Raw genomic sequence first — 17,702 nt, 5'->3', positions numbered from 1 at the left:
GGGCATGATCGAAACATTTAAATATGTCAAAGGGTTAAATAAGGTTCAGGAGGGAAGTGTTTTTAATAGGAATGTGAACACAAGAACAAGGGGACACAATCTGAAAGTTAGTTGGGGGAAAGATCAAAAGCAACATGAGAAAATATTGTTTTACTGAAAGAGTAGTAGATCCTTGGAACAAACTTCCAGCAGACGTGGTTGGTAAATCCACAGTAACTGAATTTAAACATGCCTGAGATAAACATATATCCATCCTAAGATAAAATACAAAAAATAGTAAAAGGGCAGACTAGATGGATCATGAGGTCTTTTTCTGCCATCAGTCTTCTATGTTTCTATGTTTCTATGGTATCTATCTATCATCTATCCATCTATCCATCTATCTATCACATCCTGAGGACAGTAGATTTTAGAAGGCTGTTCAGTGTCTCTAAAACTGGAAGTTAGCTCTGTTTGTACTCCCAAGCACTTCCACGTGTTTGCACTAAATGGCACTAAATAAATTTGCACTATGGGACATAGTTTTCTTTATGGTGAAAAGAATGTGCTGGCCCAGAAGCCAGGAAACTGAGTTCTAGTCCTGCTTTAGGTTTGAAAGTAGGCTGGTAATGTTAGGCAAATCACTCTCTCTTAGCCCACCCTACCCCATGGAGTTGCTGTTGTGGAGAAAATAGGAGGAAGGAATATTAGGTATTAGGAATTATAAGGATAATTAGAGGGGAATGAATGCATGAATAATAAATGAAATGAATGAATGAATGAATAAATAAATAAATAAATAAACAAACAAACAAATAAATACATCTTGGAAATCATTAACGTTTTGTCTTTTAAAATGTTCACTTTGAATGCTTAAAAAGGCTTGATCTTTTTGGAAGAAACAGCGCAAGATGACCAATTTATTGCACCAGCAAAACATTTACAAAAATTGCTGATAGTCCTGATGATGCTAACTTCATCCAATGGTACAAGAGTATATTTTTCCCTTAAGAACTCTAGTGCTTCCCCCACCAACTCCTAGGTCTGGGTTCACTGAAATATCGGAATATTCTGCCATTCTTTTCACTTCCTCTAGATAGAACTGTTTTTCATAATGTTCATGTCAAGGAATTCACTCATTCTAAAATGCACTCAGCTGTACTATTTTGTTCAACTAGCTAGCTCTCAAGAGTCCTGTCATGTGGTCCTGTTTAGAATAAACAATTGATTCATGGAAGGGATAACAAACCCCTAGTTTATTTTCTGCCTATCTGCAGAGAGATTTCATTCAATTCAATTCAATTTATTAGATTTGTATGCTGCCCCTCTCCGAAGACTCGGGGCGGCTCACAACAATGGTAAAAACAATATTATAGTGGCACAAATCTAATATTAAAAAATAATTAAAATCCTATCATATTAAAACCAGACAACACATACATACCAAACATAAATTATAAGGAGCCTGGGGGAAAGATGTCTCAAATCCCCCATGCCTGGCGGTATAGGTGGGTCTTGAGTAGTTTATGGAAGACAAGGAGGGTGGGAGCAGTTCTAATCTCCAGAGGGAGTTGGTTCCAGAGGGCCGGGGCCTCCACAGAGAAGGTTCTTCCCGTGGGGCCCACCAGACGATATTGTTTAGTCGACGGGACCCGGAGAAGGCCAACTCTGTGGGACCCTATCGGTCGCTGGGATTCGTGCGGTAGCAGGCGGTTACGGAAGTACTCTGGTCCAATGCCATGTAGGGCTTTAAAGGTCATAACCTTTAAAGATGTATCACTACCTAAAGGCAATTGGGAAAGGATCTGCAAAAAATACTCCAACAGGAGCAACTGAAGGGGTCATGTCATGCAGCAAACATGCCAACATTCTTTGAATGGCACAGAGCAGCCAATGGGCAAAGCATAATGTTATGAACGTCGGAACAGAAATAGTATGAAGATACAGTAGTTTATATCTGAATGTATATTTTTGACATTATATTTAGCAAACCTTGAAAATGGCATAAAATGGTAATCAGAAAACGCTTTTAATTATGAATACAGTGGTACCTCTACCTATAAACGCCACCACTTAAGAACTTTTCTAGATAAGAACCGGGTGTTCAAGATTTTTTTGCCTCTTCTCAAGAACCATTTTCCACTTACAAATCCGAGCCTCCAAAACTGTAACCAGAAAAGGCAGGGAGAAGCCTCCATGGGGCCTCTCAAGGAATCTCCTGGGAGGAAACAGGGCCTCCACCCTCCCTGTGGTTTCCCCAATCGCACACATTATTTACTTTTAGATTGATTCCCATGGGAAAAATGGCTTCTTCTTACAAACTTTTCTACTTGAGAATCTGGTCATGGAACGAATTAAGTTTGTAAGTAGAGGTGCCACTGTACTTTTGCTGAATAGTTCCTAGTTGATTTAGAAATCAGTCATTTGAGAACATCCTCAAAAAGCATTACATTTGTATAATGAAAAAATAGAAGTTACTGTTGGTTTCCTTACATTTATTTTTTTATTTAAGCTCAATCCCAACTCCGTGTCAGCTTCTTCCCCCACCCCGCCCCCAGAATGGAAATTTTTCTCCTAAGTTAAATTATAACACAACTGTGTATATTAAAAAGTTTAGAACAGTGGTTCCCAACCTTATTTTTGGCCATGTCCCACCAAAGCATTTCTAAAATCCTAATGCCCCTTCCTACTATTCAAAACATGAACTCCTATTGACCCAAGGTAGCTTAGAAGGTCATTAACTTGGTTTAAACAAGGTTCCAACTACCGAAATCAAATTGCCCCCCTGTGAGGCGTGGGCCCCACATTGGGAACCAGTGGTTTAGAATAAGCCAGTCGATGTCTGCTTTTCCACTGCTTTAGTCAGAAGAGTATATGCAACAGAAAATACCTTATCCAATTGGGTGACCCAAAGATAGATGGGATTTCTATGCCAATAATCCCCCAACATGCAAAATTGTGAATTTGGGAAACTGAGGTCCAATAGTTCTAGAATAAATCTGGTGCAGAAAAGCCACCCAAGCCATTTTGCTCAAACAAAGATTGGCATCTTTGAAAGGGCACTACACTTGCTTTCTCTCTTTACTAATCTATTTTTGAAATTGCTTATTAATGATTTTCAGCTATTAGAAACCTTTGGGTCAACATATTTTACAGCACCAGATGAGGTTCCCTCCCAGAAACCTTAGTGAAGGTAATTTTAATTAAAAGTTTAAGAACTTAAAATAAACAGCAAAGGACGTGCAAGGAAGGAGAAATGATTTCACTTCTGCAACTTTAGACCAACTATGATACAGGGCTGTTACACATTTGCAAAGATGTGAATTAATTAGCGCATCATTTTTAGCTTATTGTGCAAAAGAGTGTTGCATATGTTAATTCCAGTTAGATACAACAGTGCAAAGTAGGCCAGGTGCAATAAAGCAGAGACGTCCAAGATTTTCCCCTCTCGTCTTTCTCATATCCCACGTAAGATGATTTTGTGTATCAAGAAAAAATGTAGGATTGTTCTGCTCAAAAAGCATATGCAAAGAATAAAGCCTGATTATTAATTTTGTATACAGATAATGGGCAAAAAAAATAACTTTGAGAAACAGATGCAAGAGCCCCAATTTTCAGAGAACAATGGACTGAAGATGGCTCTGAAAAATAGAACCAATGACTGTGATGAAATGAAGAGCCAGTGAATACTGTTGTGGTTAGCTCTGGCCCTGCTCCTGCCCCAAGGACTGTGGATGTGGGGGAGACATCCACATGCTGCAGGCTTGTTTTGCCCCCGGTGGAATCTGCTGATGAAGGCTCCTCTGACCAAGAAGACATGAGTGACAGGGAGGAGGAGAGTGGGCAGACAGCTCAGAAGGAGATCAATTATCTAGCTCCTCCTTGGATTCAGAACAAGAGTTAATGATACAGACATGCATGTGGAGAGCGATGCATAGGCAACAACAACTGAGAGATTATTATCAAAGAAAATGAGGCCACCATGTGTGTTACCATAAATTGTTATGCTCCATATTTAATATTTATATATTTAATAGAACATAAAATATATTATTATCCTCTCAATCTGGCCCAGTATTGCTTTTTGGTTGCCATGATATTAAAAAGATGTTGAGTCTCTAGAGCAGTGTTTCCCAATCTTGGCAACTTGAAGAGATCTGGACTTCAACTCCCATTCGCTGGCTGGGGAATTCTGGGAGTTGAAGTCCAGATCTCTTCAAGCTGCCAAGGTTGTGAAACACTGCTCTAGAAAGAATGCAGGGAAGCAAAACAAAGATAATTAGGGGACTGTGTTGTGGTTAGCTCTGGCCCTGCCCCTGCCCCAAGGACTGTGGATGTGGGGGAGACATCCACATGCTGCAGGCCTGTTTTGCCTCCATGGAATTTGATGATGAAGGCTCCTCTGACCAAGAAGACATGAGTGACAGGGAGGAGGAGAGTGTGGCAGACAGCTCAGAAGGCGATCAATTATCTAGCTCCTCCTTGGATTCAGAACAAGAGTTAATGATACAGCCACGGATGCGGAGAGCGATGCATAGGCAACAACAACTGAGAGATTATTATCAAAGAAAATGAGGCCACCTGTGGTTGGGTGGGGCTGTGGTAATTAGTGAGGCTGGTATAAATAGCAGCCTGTGGGTTTGGCCATTGTGGAGGATTATCTGATCTTTGTGTTTCTTGACTGCTTTACTGACTTTGACTTTTTGTGTGCTGATTTTTCCCCACTTTGAAACTAAACCAGAGCAAAGTGTGTTTCACTTTGTGAAAGAAGGACTGTGAATTGCCTCACAGCTGCAAGCTAAGTATCACAGAACTGATAAGGGACTTGTATAAATTACCAGTTTGTTTGGAGACGAGTGCTCTTTGCTATACCAAAAGAGGGCTTGGTTTAAGTGAATTTTCATTATAAAGAACATTGTTTTGAATTTTCAAACGTGTGTGTGTCTGAAATTTGTACCTGTGCATTTTTGGGAGTACAGTGATCCCTCGAGTTTCGCGATCTCGATTATTGCGAAACGCTATATTGCGATTTTTCCACCCGATGACGTCACTCTCTTCCTTCCTCATCTTTCTTTCTCTCTCTCTTTCTCTATCTTGCTTCTTCCTCTCTCACACTCTCTTCCTCCCTCTCTCATCTCTTTCTTTCCTTCTCTCTCTTTCTCTATCTCTCCCCCTCTTGCTGGCGGGCGGCGGGCGGGCGAGCGGGGGCATCAGCGAGGAGCCGGGCTTCCCCTTTGCGTGGGCAGCGGGGAAACCCGGACCTTTGGCTGCTCGCTGCTGCTGCGCTACCGAGCAGATCAGCTGTTGGGCGGCCGAAGGAACCTTCCCTGGGTCTTCCCCCTCTTGCTGGCGGGCGGGCGGGCGGGGCGAGCATCAGCGAGGAGCCGGGTTTTCCCCTTTGCGTGGGCGGCGGGGAAGACCCAGGGAAGGTTCCTTCGGCCGCCGAGCAGCTGATCTGCTCGGCAGCGCAGTAGCAGCGAGGAGCCGAAGATGGGGTTTCCCCTTTGCGTGGGCAATGGGGAAACCCCATCTTCGGCTCCTCGCTGCTACTGCGCTGCCGAGCAGATCAGCTGCTCGGCGGCCGAAGGAACCTTCCCTGGGTCTTCCCTGTGGCGGGCAGGCGAGCGGCGGGCAGGCGAGCGGCGGGCGGGCAGGCAGCGGACAAGCGGCGGCCGGAAAAGCGGCGGCCGGAAAAGCGGCGGCCGGAAAAGCGGCGGCCGGAAAAGCGGCGGCCGGAAAAGCGGCGGCCGGAAAAGCGGCGGGCGGACAAGGAACCTTCCCTGGGTCTTCCCAGGTGCAGAAGTAAAAACACCATCTGCGCATGCGCAGCCATGGAAAAAAGGGTGCGCATGCGCAGATGGTGTTTTTACTTCCGCACCACTATATTGCGAAAAATCGAGTATCGCGAGGGGTCTTGGAACGTAACCCTCGCGATACTCGAGGGATCACTGTATTCTACCAGAGAGCCCGACAGAACAGACTGTAGGCTAAAACATATAAATGACAGCAATATTCCAGTATCCAAGAGACTACTAAAAAGAAAAGAAGGTCAACCTATTTTCAAAACACCTGAAGCCAGGACAAAAGCAATGGATGGAAACTAATCAAGGAGAAAACCAACCTAGTTTGATAGAACAGAACTAAGGAGAAATTTCCTGACGGAACAATTAATTAGTAGAAGGAGCTGCCTCCAGAGGTTGTGGATGCACCAACATTGGAAGTTTTAAAGAGATTGGACAACCATTTATCTGAAATGGTATAGGGTTGAGCACCAGGTTGGACTAAAAGACTTCAAGAATTCAAGGGGTGGGTGGATTTAATCTGCCTGTCACTATGTAGGGATTCTAAGCTGATTCCTCTTTTGACTTGGTTTCCAGGTTCTGCCACTCCTTCTCCTATTTCATGTAAGAAAAAGTCCATTAAGAGTTATCAAAATAACAGGATACTTATCTTGATCAATTAATCAACTTTATTTTTTCTTTTTACTTTTAACCATCTCACCTTTAATCTCTTCATTTTTCTTTGTTTCTTAAAACCAAAAGGAAAAAACCATTTTCCCGTAGAAAAGGTTTCAAAGAATAAATTCCAAAATTTTATTTCAAATTTATCTGGCTCCTTAGTCAATTTGGAAATTTTAAAATCAAAGTTCTAGTTCTGTCATTTATTTCCTCCACTCCCAATTATTTTAAGTTCTTAAACTTAAAAACTTATTATCAAAGAAAATGAGGCCACCATGGCTTCAAAAGGAAAAAGCTTCAAGGCCCAATGGTTTTGTGGACAGCCCAATATTTCAGATGGATGAAAGGTCAGCTGGCTGTTGAGTTTAGATTTTAAAAAAGGAAGAAAAGGTGTCTACAGTATAGAATAAGGTTGCTGATGCAGTTGGTGAACTATATAGAATTTTTATACAAAATGTATTCGTTTTATGAACAGCTAAAATCAATTCACTATCTGGCAGCTCTCCTTCTCCGCTTCATATAAGCATAGCATTCACACAATGCTCTTTGAGTCAAATTAGACTGGTCACCCAACTCAGCTCTGTTTACTGCATCTTCATATTCTTTGCTCAAAATTATGTCTGAAATAAGTAGAAGGTGCTTGCTCAACATTTTAGCTAAGAAAGATTCTGTTCTTTTTTTATGAAAGATTACGAAAGAAAATTACTCAGAATAAATGTTATTTTTCAGGAAGTGACAAAACTTCCTCAATAAAAACGGAGTACTTCCTAGTATTAAAAAAAAACCTTGTTTAACTGGAAGTAAAAGTACAATCTCTATAATTTCAGCATTTTTCAGTTAAGTCAGAATCCTGAGTGTGATTCTCATCATCTGAAAACAGCTATGTTATCCTGTGCTACCAATCCTTGCTATTCCATGCTATATCACAAGAGAGCAGCAGCATGCTATGGAAACGAACCAAGGGATCAGCCCAAACTGAGTTCTTATGGGGTTGGTGCAGAATCCATTGTTTGAGGATCACACTGTCTTCTTCATATTTAACTTAGCAGCTTTAGTATATTGAAAAGAAATAAAATAACAATTTATCTTCCTTTATTTCCTACTTGTATTTTCTTTTTCTTTTTTTTAATGTCTTACTTTGATCCTGCATTTCACATAATATTCTTTATCAAGCATTGGAGTAGTGTGACTTGTATGTATGTATATGTATATGCATACGTATACATATACCTCTACAGTATCTCTATCTATCTATCTATCTGTCTGTCTGTCTGTCTATCTATCATCTATCCATCCGTCTGTCCGTCCGTCCGTCCGTCCGTCCGTCCGTCCATCCATCCATCCATCCATCCATCCATCCATCTATGTATCTATCTATCTATCTGGAAAGCACCATAGCACAATAGTAGAACAGATGTTACTTATGCAGAAGGATCCCAAATAAAAATCCAACAATTAAAAAAGGATCAGATTCTATTCCAATAAATAAAGTGAAAGTTGTCTGAAATCTGTTAAAGTGGGAATATTGAGGTAGAAGCACATAACAAACCTGATCTAGCATTGGGTGTCCACAGTTTTCTTTAATTGTTGCATTGATGGCCAGGTTCCTTATCACAATAAAATCAGACAAGTCTGGAAAAACAATCATAAAGAATCAAATCATCTTTAACAAACAAAGTGGATCCCTCATTCTTTTTTACATTAAATGTTATTTTTAAAAGGTGTATTTGTTGGTGTGCAGATTTCTAAAGGATAGCATTGATCCCTGTCTTGTATATTTACCTATTAAACAATGAGTTGGGCTTCTGGAGAAAAGATAATGGTCAGATAGGTTTATATATTATTTTTCTATAGAATGTATATTTTTATTAGACACTGATGGTTTATAATCCTAAAATAATGAGCTGTATATTCGGCCCAAATTCTGATGACTTTACAATCAGCCAAAGAAGATGATCAAATCTTGTTCACTTGGACTTCCCAAGCTAAAAAACTTTCCTAGGGATTAAGAACAGCAGTGGGACACATCTGTGTGAGTGTGTGAAGCATCAATAGACTTTTTGGTGGAATTCATGTAAGCTAGAAGGATGTTCAGTTCACCTTTAACAACAACAACACAAGAGTACGTAATAGATATAAACTGAATGTAAATTGCTCCAAACTTGACTGCAGAAAATACGATTTCAGCAATAGAGTGGTCACCGCCTGGAACTCATTACCTGATTCTGTTGTTCCCCAACCCCAAAACCTTCAACTTTACATTATCTACAATTGACCTCTCCCCTTTTCTAAGAGGTCTGTAAGGGGCGTGCATAAGTGCACTTTTGTGCCTAATGTCCCTGTCCTACTGTCTTATTATCCTTTCTATTACTATATTCTACTTATGTTGTGTTGTGTTATGTTAATATGTACTATAACAGTGTTTCCCAACCTTTTTTCAGCCGCGGCACATTATTCATATTTTCAAAATCCTGGGGAACACTGAAGGGGGGGGGGGGCGGGCTAAAGAAAAGTTTGGACAAAAAACCCCTCTCTCTTCCTCCCTTTCGCTCTATTTCTCCCTCTTTCTCTCTTTTCCTTCCTTCCCTTCTTTCTGTCTCTCCATCCCTCCTTCTTTCTTTCTTCCTCTCTTTTTTGCTCTCTTTCTCTCTCCCTCCTTCCCTTCCTCTATGTCTTTCTCTCTCCCTTGCTCTCTCTCTCTCTTGCTATCTCTTTCTTGCTTTTTTCTCTCTCTCTTGCTCTCTCTCTCTCTCTTTCACTGTCTTGCTATATGTCTCTTTCTTTCTCTTTGCCTCTCTTGCTATCTCTCTTTCTTTCTCTCTCTTTCTCTCTCTCTGTCTCTCTTGCTATGTCTCTCTTTCTCTTTCTCTCTCTCTGTGCCTCTCTTGCTAAGTCTCTCTTTTTCTCTCTCTCTCTGCCTCTCTTGCTATGTCTCTCTTTCTCTCTCTCTTTCTCTCTCTCTTTCTCTGCCTCTCTTGCTGTCTCTCTTTCTTGCTCTGTCTCTCTTTCTCTGCCTCTCTTGCTATGTCTCTTTTCTCTCTCTCTCTGCCTCTCTTGCTATGTCTCTCTTTCTCTCTCTCTTTCTCTCTCTCTCTCTCTGTCTCTCTTTCTTGCTCTGTCTCTCTCTCTCTCTGCCTCTCTTATATGTCTCTCTTTCTTTCTCTTTCTCTTTCTCTCTCTCTCTCTGCCTCTCTTGCTATGTCTTTCTTTCTTTTTCTCTCTCTGTGCCTCTCTTGTTATGTCTCTCTTTCTTTTTCTCTCTCTCTGCCTCTCTTGCTGTCTCTCCTCTCTCTCTTTCTCTATCTCTCTTTCTCTGCCTCTCTTTCTTGCTCTGTCTCTCTTTCTCTGCCTCTCTTGCTATGTCTCTCTTTCTCTCTCTCTTTCTCTATCTCTCTTTCTCTGCCTCTCTTGCTGTCTCTCTTTCTTGCTCTGTCTCTCTTTCTCTCTCTCTCTGCCTCTCTTATATGTCTCTCTTTCTTTCTCTTTCTCTCTCTCTGTGTGCCTCTCTTGCTATGTCTCTCTTTCTTTTTCTCTCTCTGTGCCTCTCTTGCTATGTCTCTCTTTCTTTTTCTCTCTCTGTGCCTCTCTTGCTGTCTCTCTTTCTCTCTCTCTTTCTCTATCTCTCTTTCTCTGCCTCTCTTTCTTGCTCTGTCTCTCTCTCTGTGCCTCTCTTGCTATGTCTCTCTTTCTCTCTCTCTCTGCCTCTCTTATATGTCTCTCTTTCTTTCTCTCTCTCTCTCAGCTGACTGCAAGCGGGAGCCCTGACGGCGGCAGCTGGACGTGCTGCTGGACACCGTATATGCCAGGCCCGCAGCGCCAGCATGTACGACGTCCAACCGCCACCGTCAGGGCTCTCGCTTGCAGTCAGCTGAGAGAGAGAGAGAGAGCGCTCCCTCTCGCCGCCGCCATCTCCCCGTGACTGCCTGCGGCCGCTGCGGCCGGCCCCCCCCGCTCCCATCGCCAGTGCCCTCCCGCCGGGCCACAAAGGACACTTGCCGCCGACGCCAGAGAAGCTCCAGCTGGGCGGGGCGCTGCCGGTACTTCCGTCCTGGGGCTACCGCTCGCAGCTGTCCCCCGGCTCCTACTCGATGCCGCGGTTTTCGGCGCTCTCCTGCTGGGCGCCAAAGAAGGAAGGCGGGAAAAAGGCGCGAAGAATGGAGCTCTCCTTCTTCCTGCCTTCCTTCTTTGGGGCCCAGCAGGAGAGCGCCGAAAACCGCGGCATCGAGTAGGAGCCGGGGGACAGCTGCGAGTGGGAGCCCCAGGACGGAAGTACCGGCAGCGCTCCGCCCAGCTGAAGCTTGGCGGCACACCTGGCCATGTCTCGCGGCACACTAGTGTGCCGCGGCACACCGGTTGGGAAACGCTGTCATAACTGATCACTTCTGATCCATTTTGTTAATTGTTGGTGGAGGTGGACATTCTTGGCAAACAAAACATCTCTCTTGTTGCTTTCTTACATATTGAAGAAGTATAACATGGAACATTTGGAAATCAAGAAATGTGGATCAGGCTTTCAAGAAGTAAATGGTATTCTTTTCTTTTATAAAAATATTTTAAAAAGTCTTTTACCACTTCTCTCTGAAAGGCTGCACAGTATAATTATATCTACTAACTGTATTTGTATCTATTGATGTGGTACATTTTTAAACAGAAATCAGTGCCACTATATTTAATGGGCTTAATTACGGACATCGAACTGCAACATCAGATTTGATTCTAGGAAATTTCAGAAAATTATGTATAGTAGTTTCCGTTGTTTAGGAAACAGGTCCAGATAATAATCATTTGCTACAGCAAAACATTAAAATCTTTTTATTGATTTATCAAAAGAGATCCTATAAAGTTAGTAAAGCAAAATTATTGTGATTATGCCAACTTGTTCAACTGGACATTTATTCTTGAAAATAAACACAGTGACATAAAAAGGTTTAGAGAAGAGGATCAGAAACTATATCGGTGGCCAATTGTGGTTAGATTTTTTTCTAAAGATAGGAAGCAATCTCAGAGTATCTTGGTGGGAAGAAATATCATTTTACTTTTTAACTTGAATGCATCTTCTCTCTAAAGATTAATTTCTGAGAATTCTCTAGAAATACCATATTTGTCAAAGAAGCTGGAGGCATTGACTCTGTTCACTCTGTTCAGTCCCATTCCATCTGCATAGATGAAACCATCCTTTTTCTCCAGAAAGAAAGAACTTGCCAATTCATTCAAACAAAATCTTCTATAAAACATCTTCAGGAAAGTGGGTGAGCTTCCACAACAGACATGCCTCCTTCCATGTTCTCCAAACATTTCAAGCAGCAACTGCCATTTCTGTTAGCATAAAATATGATATAAAATATGGTATTAGCGACATGAAATGAGACCTATATTTCTCTCTATATATTATATATTATACCTATATTTCTCTCTCCATATTAAGCTATATTGTTATATAATAATAATAATAATAATAATAATAATAATAATAATAATAATGAAGTCGGAAGTCCCACAGTAGTTTTGCTTGCTCATTTTCGACCACTTTTTCAGGCTTATGATCCCACCAGTTCTTTGCCACCGGTAAATGGTAGTTCCGGCACAGGTTCCGGCACAAAGTCCACTGGAACTTGTGCCGAAACTACCATTTACCAGTGGCAAAGAACTGGTGGGATCATAAGCCTGAAAAAGTGGTCGAAAATGAGTAAGTAAATCTACTGTGGGACTTCCGACTTCAGACTGACCGAATTCTGAAGCATAACACACCAGACATTAGGATCGTGGAGAAAAAGAAAGTATGGATCATCGACATTGCAATCCCAGGAGACAGCAGAATTGAGGAGAAGCAGCTAGAGAAATTAGTGAAATACAAAGATCTCAAAATCAAGCTGCAATGACTCTGGCATAAGCCAGGGAAAGTGGTCCCAGTGGTACTGGGCGCAGTACCAAAGGATCTCAGCGGACATTTGGAAACCATCGGAATTGACAAAATCTCCATCTGTTAATTGCAAAAGGCCGCTTTACTGGGATCGGCAAACATAATTCGCCGTTACATCACACAGTCCTAGGTGCTTGGGAAGTGCCCGACTGGTGACGAAATACGAAATCCAGCATAGTGATCTCGTTTGCTGTGATGTATTGACATAATAATTTAAAAAATGACCTATTTTAATTTGCTTTAATGAGGAAATTCTGAGAACAATTCTTCATGCAAAACAATGAGAGATAACATTATCTATAATTAAATGCTTCCGCAACCACAACAGGCAGTTGCAAAACTTGAGGAGGCTTCTGCAAATCTGCAGGAACTAATATTAATTTCTGGAAGCTGCTGCTTAAATTTACCAGCTTCTAATTATTTCCACCAGAGGGGATGCAAAATGACAGTGTCATGTATCATATTGTGTTAGAAGGATAGAAACAGCAAGAAAGTGTATGAAGAGTTGCCAAAGAGTGTAAAGACAGGGAGGAGGAGAGTATGGCAGACAGCTCAGAAGGAGATCAATTATCTAGCTCCTCCTTGGATTCAGAACAAGAGTTAATGATACAGCCACGGATGCGGAGAGCGATGCATAGGCAACAACAACCGAGAGATTATTATCAACGAAAATGAGGCCACCTGTGGTTGGGTGGGGCTGTGGTAATTAGTGAGGCTGCTATAAATAGGTGGGTTTGGCCATTGTGGAGTATTATCTGATCTTTGTGTTTGGTGCCTGCCTTGCTGACTTCGACCTTTGTGTGCTGATTTTTCCCCGCTTGGAAACTAAACCAGAGCAAAGTGTGTTTCCCTTTGTGAAAGAAGAAGGACTGTGAATTGCCTCACAGCTGCAAGCTAAGTATCACAGAACTGATAAGGGACTTGTACAAATTACCAGTTTGTTTGGAGACGAGTGCTCTTTGCTATACCAAAAGAGGGCTTAGGTTAAGTGAATTTTCATTATAAAGAACATTGTTTTGAATTTTCAAACGTGTGTGTGTCTGAAATTTGTACCTGTGAATTTTTGGGAGGAGTCTACCAGAGAGCCCGACAGAACAAAAGAGCAGTGCTAAACCCAGCATTTCAGGAAGATAACAGCAGAAAGGCAACAAACGATGCTCACCAAGAACCTGAGTGGATGGAAAAAAGGCTAGGGCAATGTTGGCAAACCTTTTTGGCACCGAGTGCCAAAATTAGAATGCCTGCACATGTGCAAAGGAGCACCAGAAACTGGAAGAGCAGTTCCCCGGGGTGCATGTGCATTTCGGGAAACAGAGCTTCTGGTTTGCGCCATGCACATGCATGCCAGTCACCCGGTCTTCTTGTTTCTGGCGTGCATGTGTGTGCAAATTTCAGCTGCTCGGCGTGCATGTGCACACCAGAAACTGAAAGCTTAGCTTCCCAGCATGCACATGCATGCCAAGGAACTGTTCTCCCGTTTTCTGATGTCCCCGCGCTTGTAACAACCAGCACCAAAACTTGGAAGAGCAACAGCTTGTGTGCCTGGAGATATATTTTATTTTATTTATTATTTATTTATTTTGTCCAATACACAATACATATTGAAGAGAATAGACATGTAGTAATATATATAAAGAAAAGGATAGAAGAAAAAATATAAAAATAGAGGAGAAGATATGTGAAAGGAAGAAAAGATATATGATATACGAGATAAAGGAGAGACAATTGGACAGGGGACGAAAGGCACACTGCTGCACTTATGTACGCCCCTTACTGACCTCTTAGGAACCTGGAGAGATCAATCGTGGATAGTCTAAGGGAGAAATGTTGGGGGTTAGGGGTTGACACTATTGAATCTGGTAATGAGTTCCATGATTCGACAACTTGATTGCTAAAGTCATATTTTTTACAGTCAAGTTTGGAGTGGTTAATATTGAATCTGTTATGTGCTCTTGTGTTGTTGCGGTTGAACTGAAGTAGTCATTGACAATATCTCTGTGCCAATATCAATATCAATATCTCTGTGTGCCACTTCCAGCATGCGCACCATAGGTTTGCCATCATGGGGCTGGGTTATGTCCTTCTTTTTGACCTCTGTCTGGCGAGCATAGCCCTAAGGTCAAATATGGTTCAACTTCTTTAGTATATAGCTTGTTTTTGTTTTTAAATTTTGGACTGTTTGCACAACAGTAGCCATTCAAACTTTTGTGTAGTGTGACCTTGCAAATTGTCTGTTTCTTTCTCTTCCTTAATCTGTTGAATACTCAACACCTTAGGTTTACATTAATTTCCTGATTCCAGCAATCAGCTTTGATCCAGCTCCTTCAAAGCTCTGATCCTCCAGTGCAGGGCTCCCCAAACCTTTTACACAGGGGGCCAGTTCACTGTCCCTCAGACTGTTGGAGGGCCGGACTACAAAAAAAACCCTATGAACAAATCCCTATGCACACAGCACATACCTTATTTTAAAGTAAAAAACAAAATGGGAATGTACTCTTTAGAGGGAGGGAAGAAGTCTGAAATTCATATATGTTTATGTTTTGTTTTTAATTTTCTTTTGTTAACATCTGACTGTAGGTTTTCTTGGCTTATAGAAAAATGTATAAAGAAAGAAGGAAGCACTTTGGCATAATGGTTAATAAGTTAGAATTATAATTGGCGTACTTTTTGAAGGAACATTAAGGAGGGAATTTAATTAAAAGAAAATGAATGTAACTGGATGATAAAAGTAGGGGAAAAAACCTTATGCAACTTTTTTGATGATTGATATTAGTTACTAACAAAATACCACATTTTATTCATAGAAAATTAGATGGAACACTGTGTTGTGTCACTTACCCATGGGCCGGATAAATGGCCTCAGCGGGCCGCATGCGGTCCATGGGCCGTAGTTTGGGGAACACTGCTCCCGTGTGTAGATCACATGGCTTTTTATAGATTACTGTGGTGAAATTTGAATGGCACTGCGCTGTAAACTCTAGATTTCTGCTAGCATATATTCTTGGGGTGTTAAAAAAGGAACTGCATTTCCTAAGTGTATTTCTGGATATTCAGCAAATTACCTGAATTCCACAGAAAAGCCTGGCGGCCTGCATTTCCCCCACTCTCAAATGTACCATTACTGCTTTTTCCACCTAGAAGAATCTGTCCCTTTTCAAGCTGGAGATGAGAGAACACAGACCACTCTTCATTTATCCTCTGAGGTAAAAACAGATCACAACTTCGCTTTTATTTATTTGCTTTTTTATTATTGCCTCTAAAAGTCACAGAGTGATGCGAGAGCTGTGAATGGATATTCCTTTACGCTGCCTTGCTGATGAAATTGATATTTTATTCCATAAATAAGATTATATGCTGATACTTTTGATGGAAAGGTTTAGTCCCTCCTGCCCTTCAGCAAACATTACATTGCTTACGAATGGTATTATGAATAATACTCTGTATTATTCTTATACTGTTAAGATGAATAATGTGAGGCTGAAATAATTAAAATTACAAGAGTCCTGTTATATAAATTAATTTCAAGAAGGAAAGGTTGAGTTTTGCACCAGTTTTTCTCCTGCTGGGAATACATTCATGTAATTCTTGGATTGAGAGGTCACCACTCAAGGACTTTTAAGTGATAAGTGAGAAAAGAAGTCTGTTGTTGCAAGTAAATCAAACAAAGAAAACTTAGCCAAGATAATTTGTTGCTGATTATGGATAGGGCATTGTCAAGGGTACTGGTTATGCTAAGAGCAGTTGTTCTAAGGCTTAAATGCTACTAGATCCTAGTGCTTCATAAATTTACTTATTTTGCATTAATTCAACAGAGGTTTTAGTCCTGTTGACTAAAGGTTCTAAAGGACATGTTACTTAACTGCTCATGGAATTAGTTTGATGTTTTCATTTCTCTTCTAGTAGGTTTCTGAACAATTTCTTGATGTTTATTGTCTAGCCAGGGCCCCCCAAGCTTGGCAACTTTGAGACTTGTGGATTTCAAATTCCAAAATTTTGGGAGTTGAATTCTACAAGTCTTAAAGTTGCCAAATTTGAAGACCTCTGGTCTAGACTTTAGGGGAGAAAGGATTTTCATGTGTATTAAAATACTTCAAAAGGGAAAAAATGTAGATAATTCATTAAGGAAGCTGGATCACTTAACTATTATTTTATTTTATTATTTTATTTTATTTTATTTTTTATTTTATTTTATTTTTTTATTTTATTTTTATTTTATTTTATTTTTATTTTATTTTTTATTTTATTTTATTTTATTTTTTATTTTTTTATTTTATTATTTTTTATTTTATTTTATTTTATTATTTTATTTTATTTTATTTTATTTTTATTTTATTTTTATTTTATTTTATTATTTTATTTTATTTTTATTTTATTATTTTATTTTATTTTATTATTTTTTATTTTATTTCCCCCCAAATAAGACATCCCCTGTTAATAAGCCCAATTGGGTTTTTGAGTGCATGGCAGTAAGGCCAAGCAATTATTTCAGCCATATTTAGATAAAGTTATCTTCTGACGTCTATGGACATTGTCATTTATCCAGGACATGGTTATCACAAAAGTATTTTTTCCAAAAAGCAATTTCTTCATTTTTTCATTTCTGACTATATCTGATGTAGATGGCCGCTTTGACTTCTCTTTCAAAGCAGTGCTCCTCCTACTGGTTTGAAAGAAGGGTCAGAGAGGCCATCTACATTAAAATCCTCTCTCAAGAGAGGGTGGCAGGATAAGAAACCACTTATCTCCTGTTTACACTACAGCCCTTTCAGCAGTTCCAAGAAGATTCTACACCCATACTGGAGAAACAGAATGTAATATGACTATGAGGAGTGTACCTTCATTGGGAGTACCTACAACTTTCTCAACATACTTGGGGTTGATGTTGTGACATGAACTTTCAGCAGAGATCGCTTCCTAGAGAAACAGAAAGGAAAAAAAATAAGAATATAGGACAGAAAAAGAAAAGAAATATATAAAGAAATGCCTTCTCTCTTCATTACAAGTATAAACCATTTTAGAAATGTATCACCTTCTTTTAAAATACAACATCTTCTTTTCATATCCCATCTCTTATAATCAAATTCTTAAAAACTTGTCATTTTAGTCCCGGTCAGAGATAAGAACATATGTATTTTAGCCTTGACAAATAAACGGAATTCATATTATTTCCTTTTAATAATCTTGTTATTTAGTCCATTCCAACAATATCCTAAAACTTGACTTTTTTCCCCTTTTTTGTTCATTTACTTTCATTTTCTCTTCAAGGCTTTAACAAGACTCTTTTGTAACTCTAGTACTGTACTGTATAGGCAAATTATTCAGGATGCTGGGCTGTTATTTGTATG

General features: G+C 40.2%; 1 protein-coding gene across 1 annotated transcript in view; it reads right to left on the bottom strand.

Annotated features, from left to right (window-relative positions):
• LOC139165332 (uncharacterized) overlaps window positions 1–17,702 on the bottom strand; it is a 43,595-nt gene that overhangs the window by 20,200 nt on the left and 5,693 nt on the right. The window contains exons 3-5 of the mRNA XM_070748530.1: window positions 17,212–17,271; window positions 11,534–11,753; window positions 7,987–8,069 (exon numbers count right to left, since the gene is read on the bottom strand). Of these exons, the coding sequence (XP_070604631.1) occupies window positions 7,987–8,069; window positions 11,534–11,753; window positions 17,212–17,271 (363 nt within the window). The remainder of the gene's footprint in view (window positions 1–7,986; window positions 8,070–11,533; window positions 11,754–17,211; window positions 17,272–17,702) is intronic.

This window comes from Erythrolamprus reginae, chromosome 3, assembly GCF_031021105.1.
Source record: "Erythrolamprus reginae isolate rEryReg1 chromosome 3, rEryReg1.hap1, whole genome shotgun sequence".
Taxonomy (NCBI): Eukaryota; Metazoa; Chordata; class Lepidosauria; order Squamata; family Dipsadidae; genus Erythrolamprus; species Erythrolamprus reginae.
The sequence above is the reverse complement of the archived record's forward strand: the minus strand, read 5'-3'. Positions and strand labels throughout refer to the sequence as shown.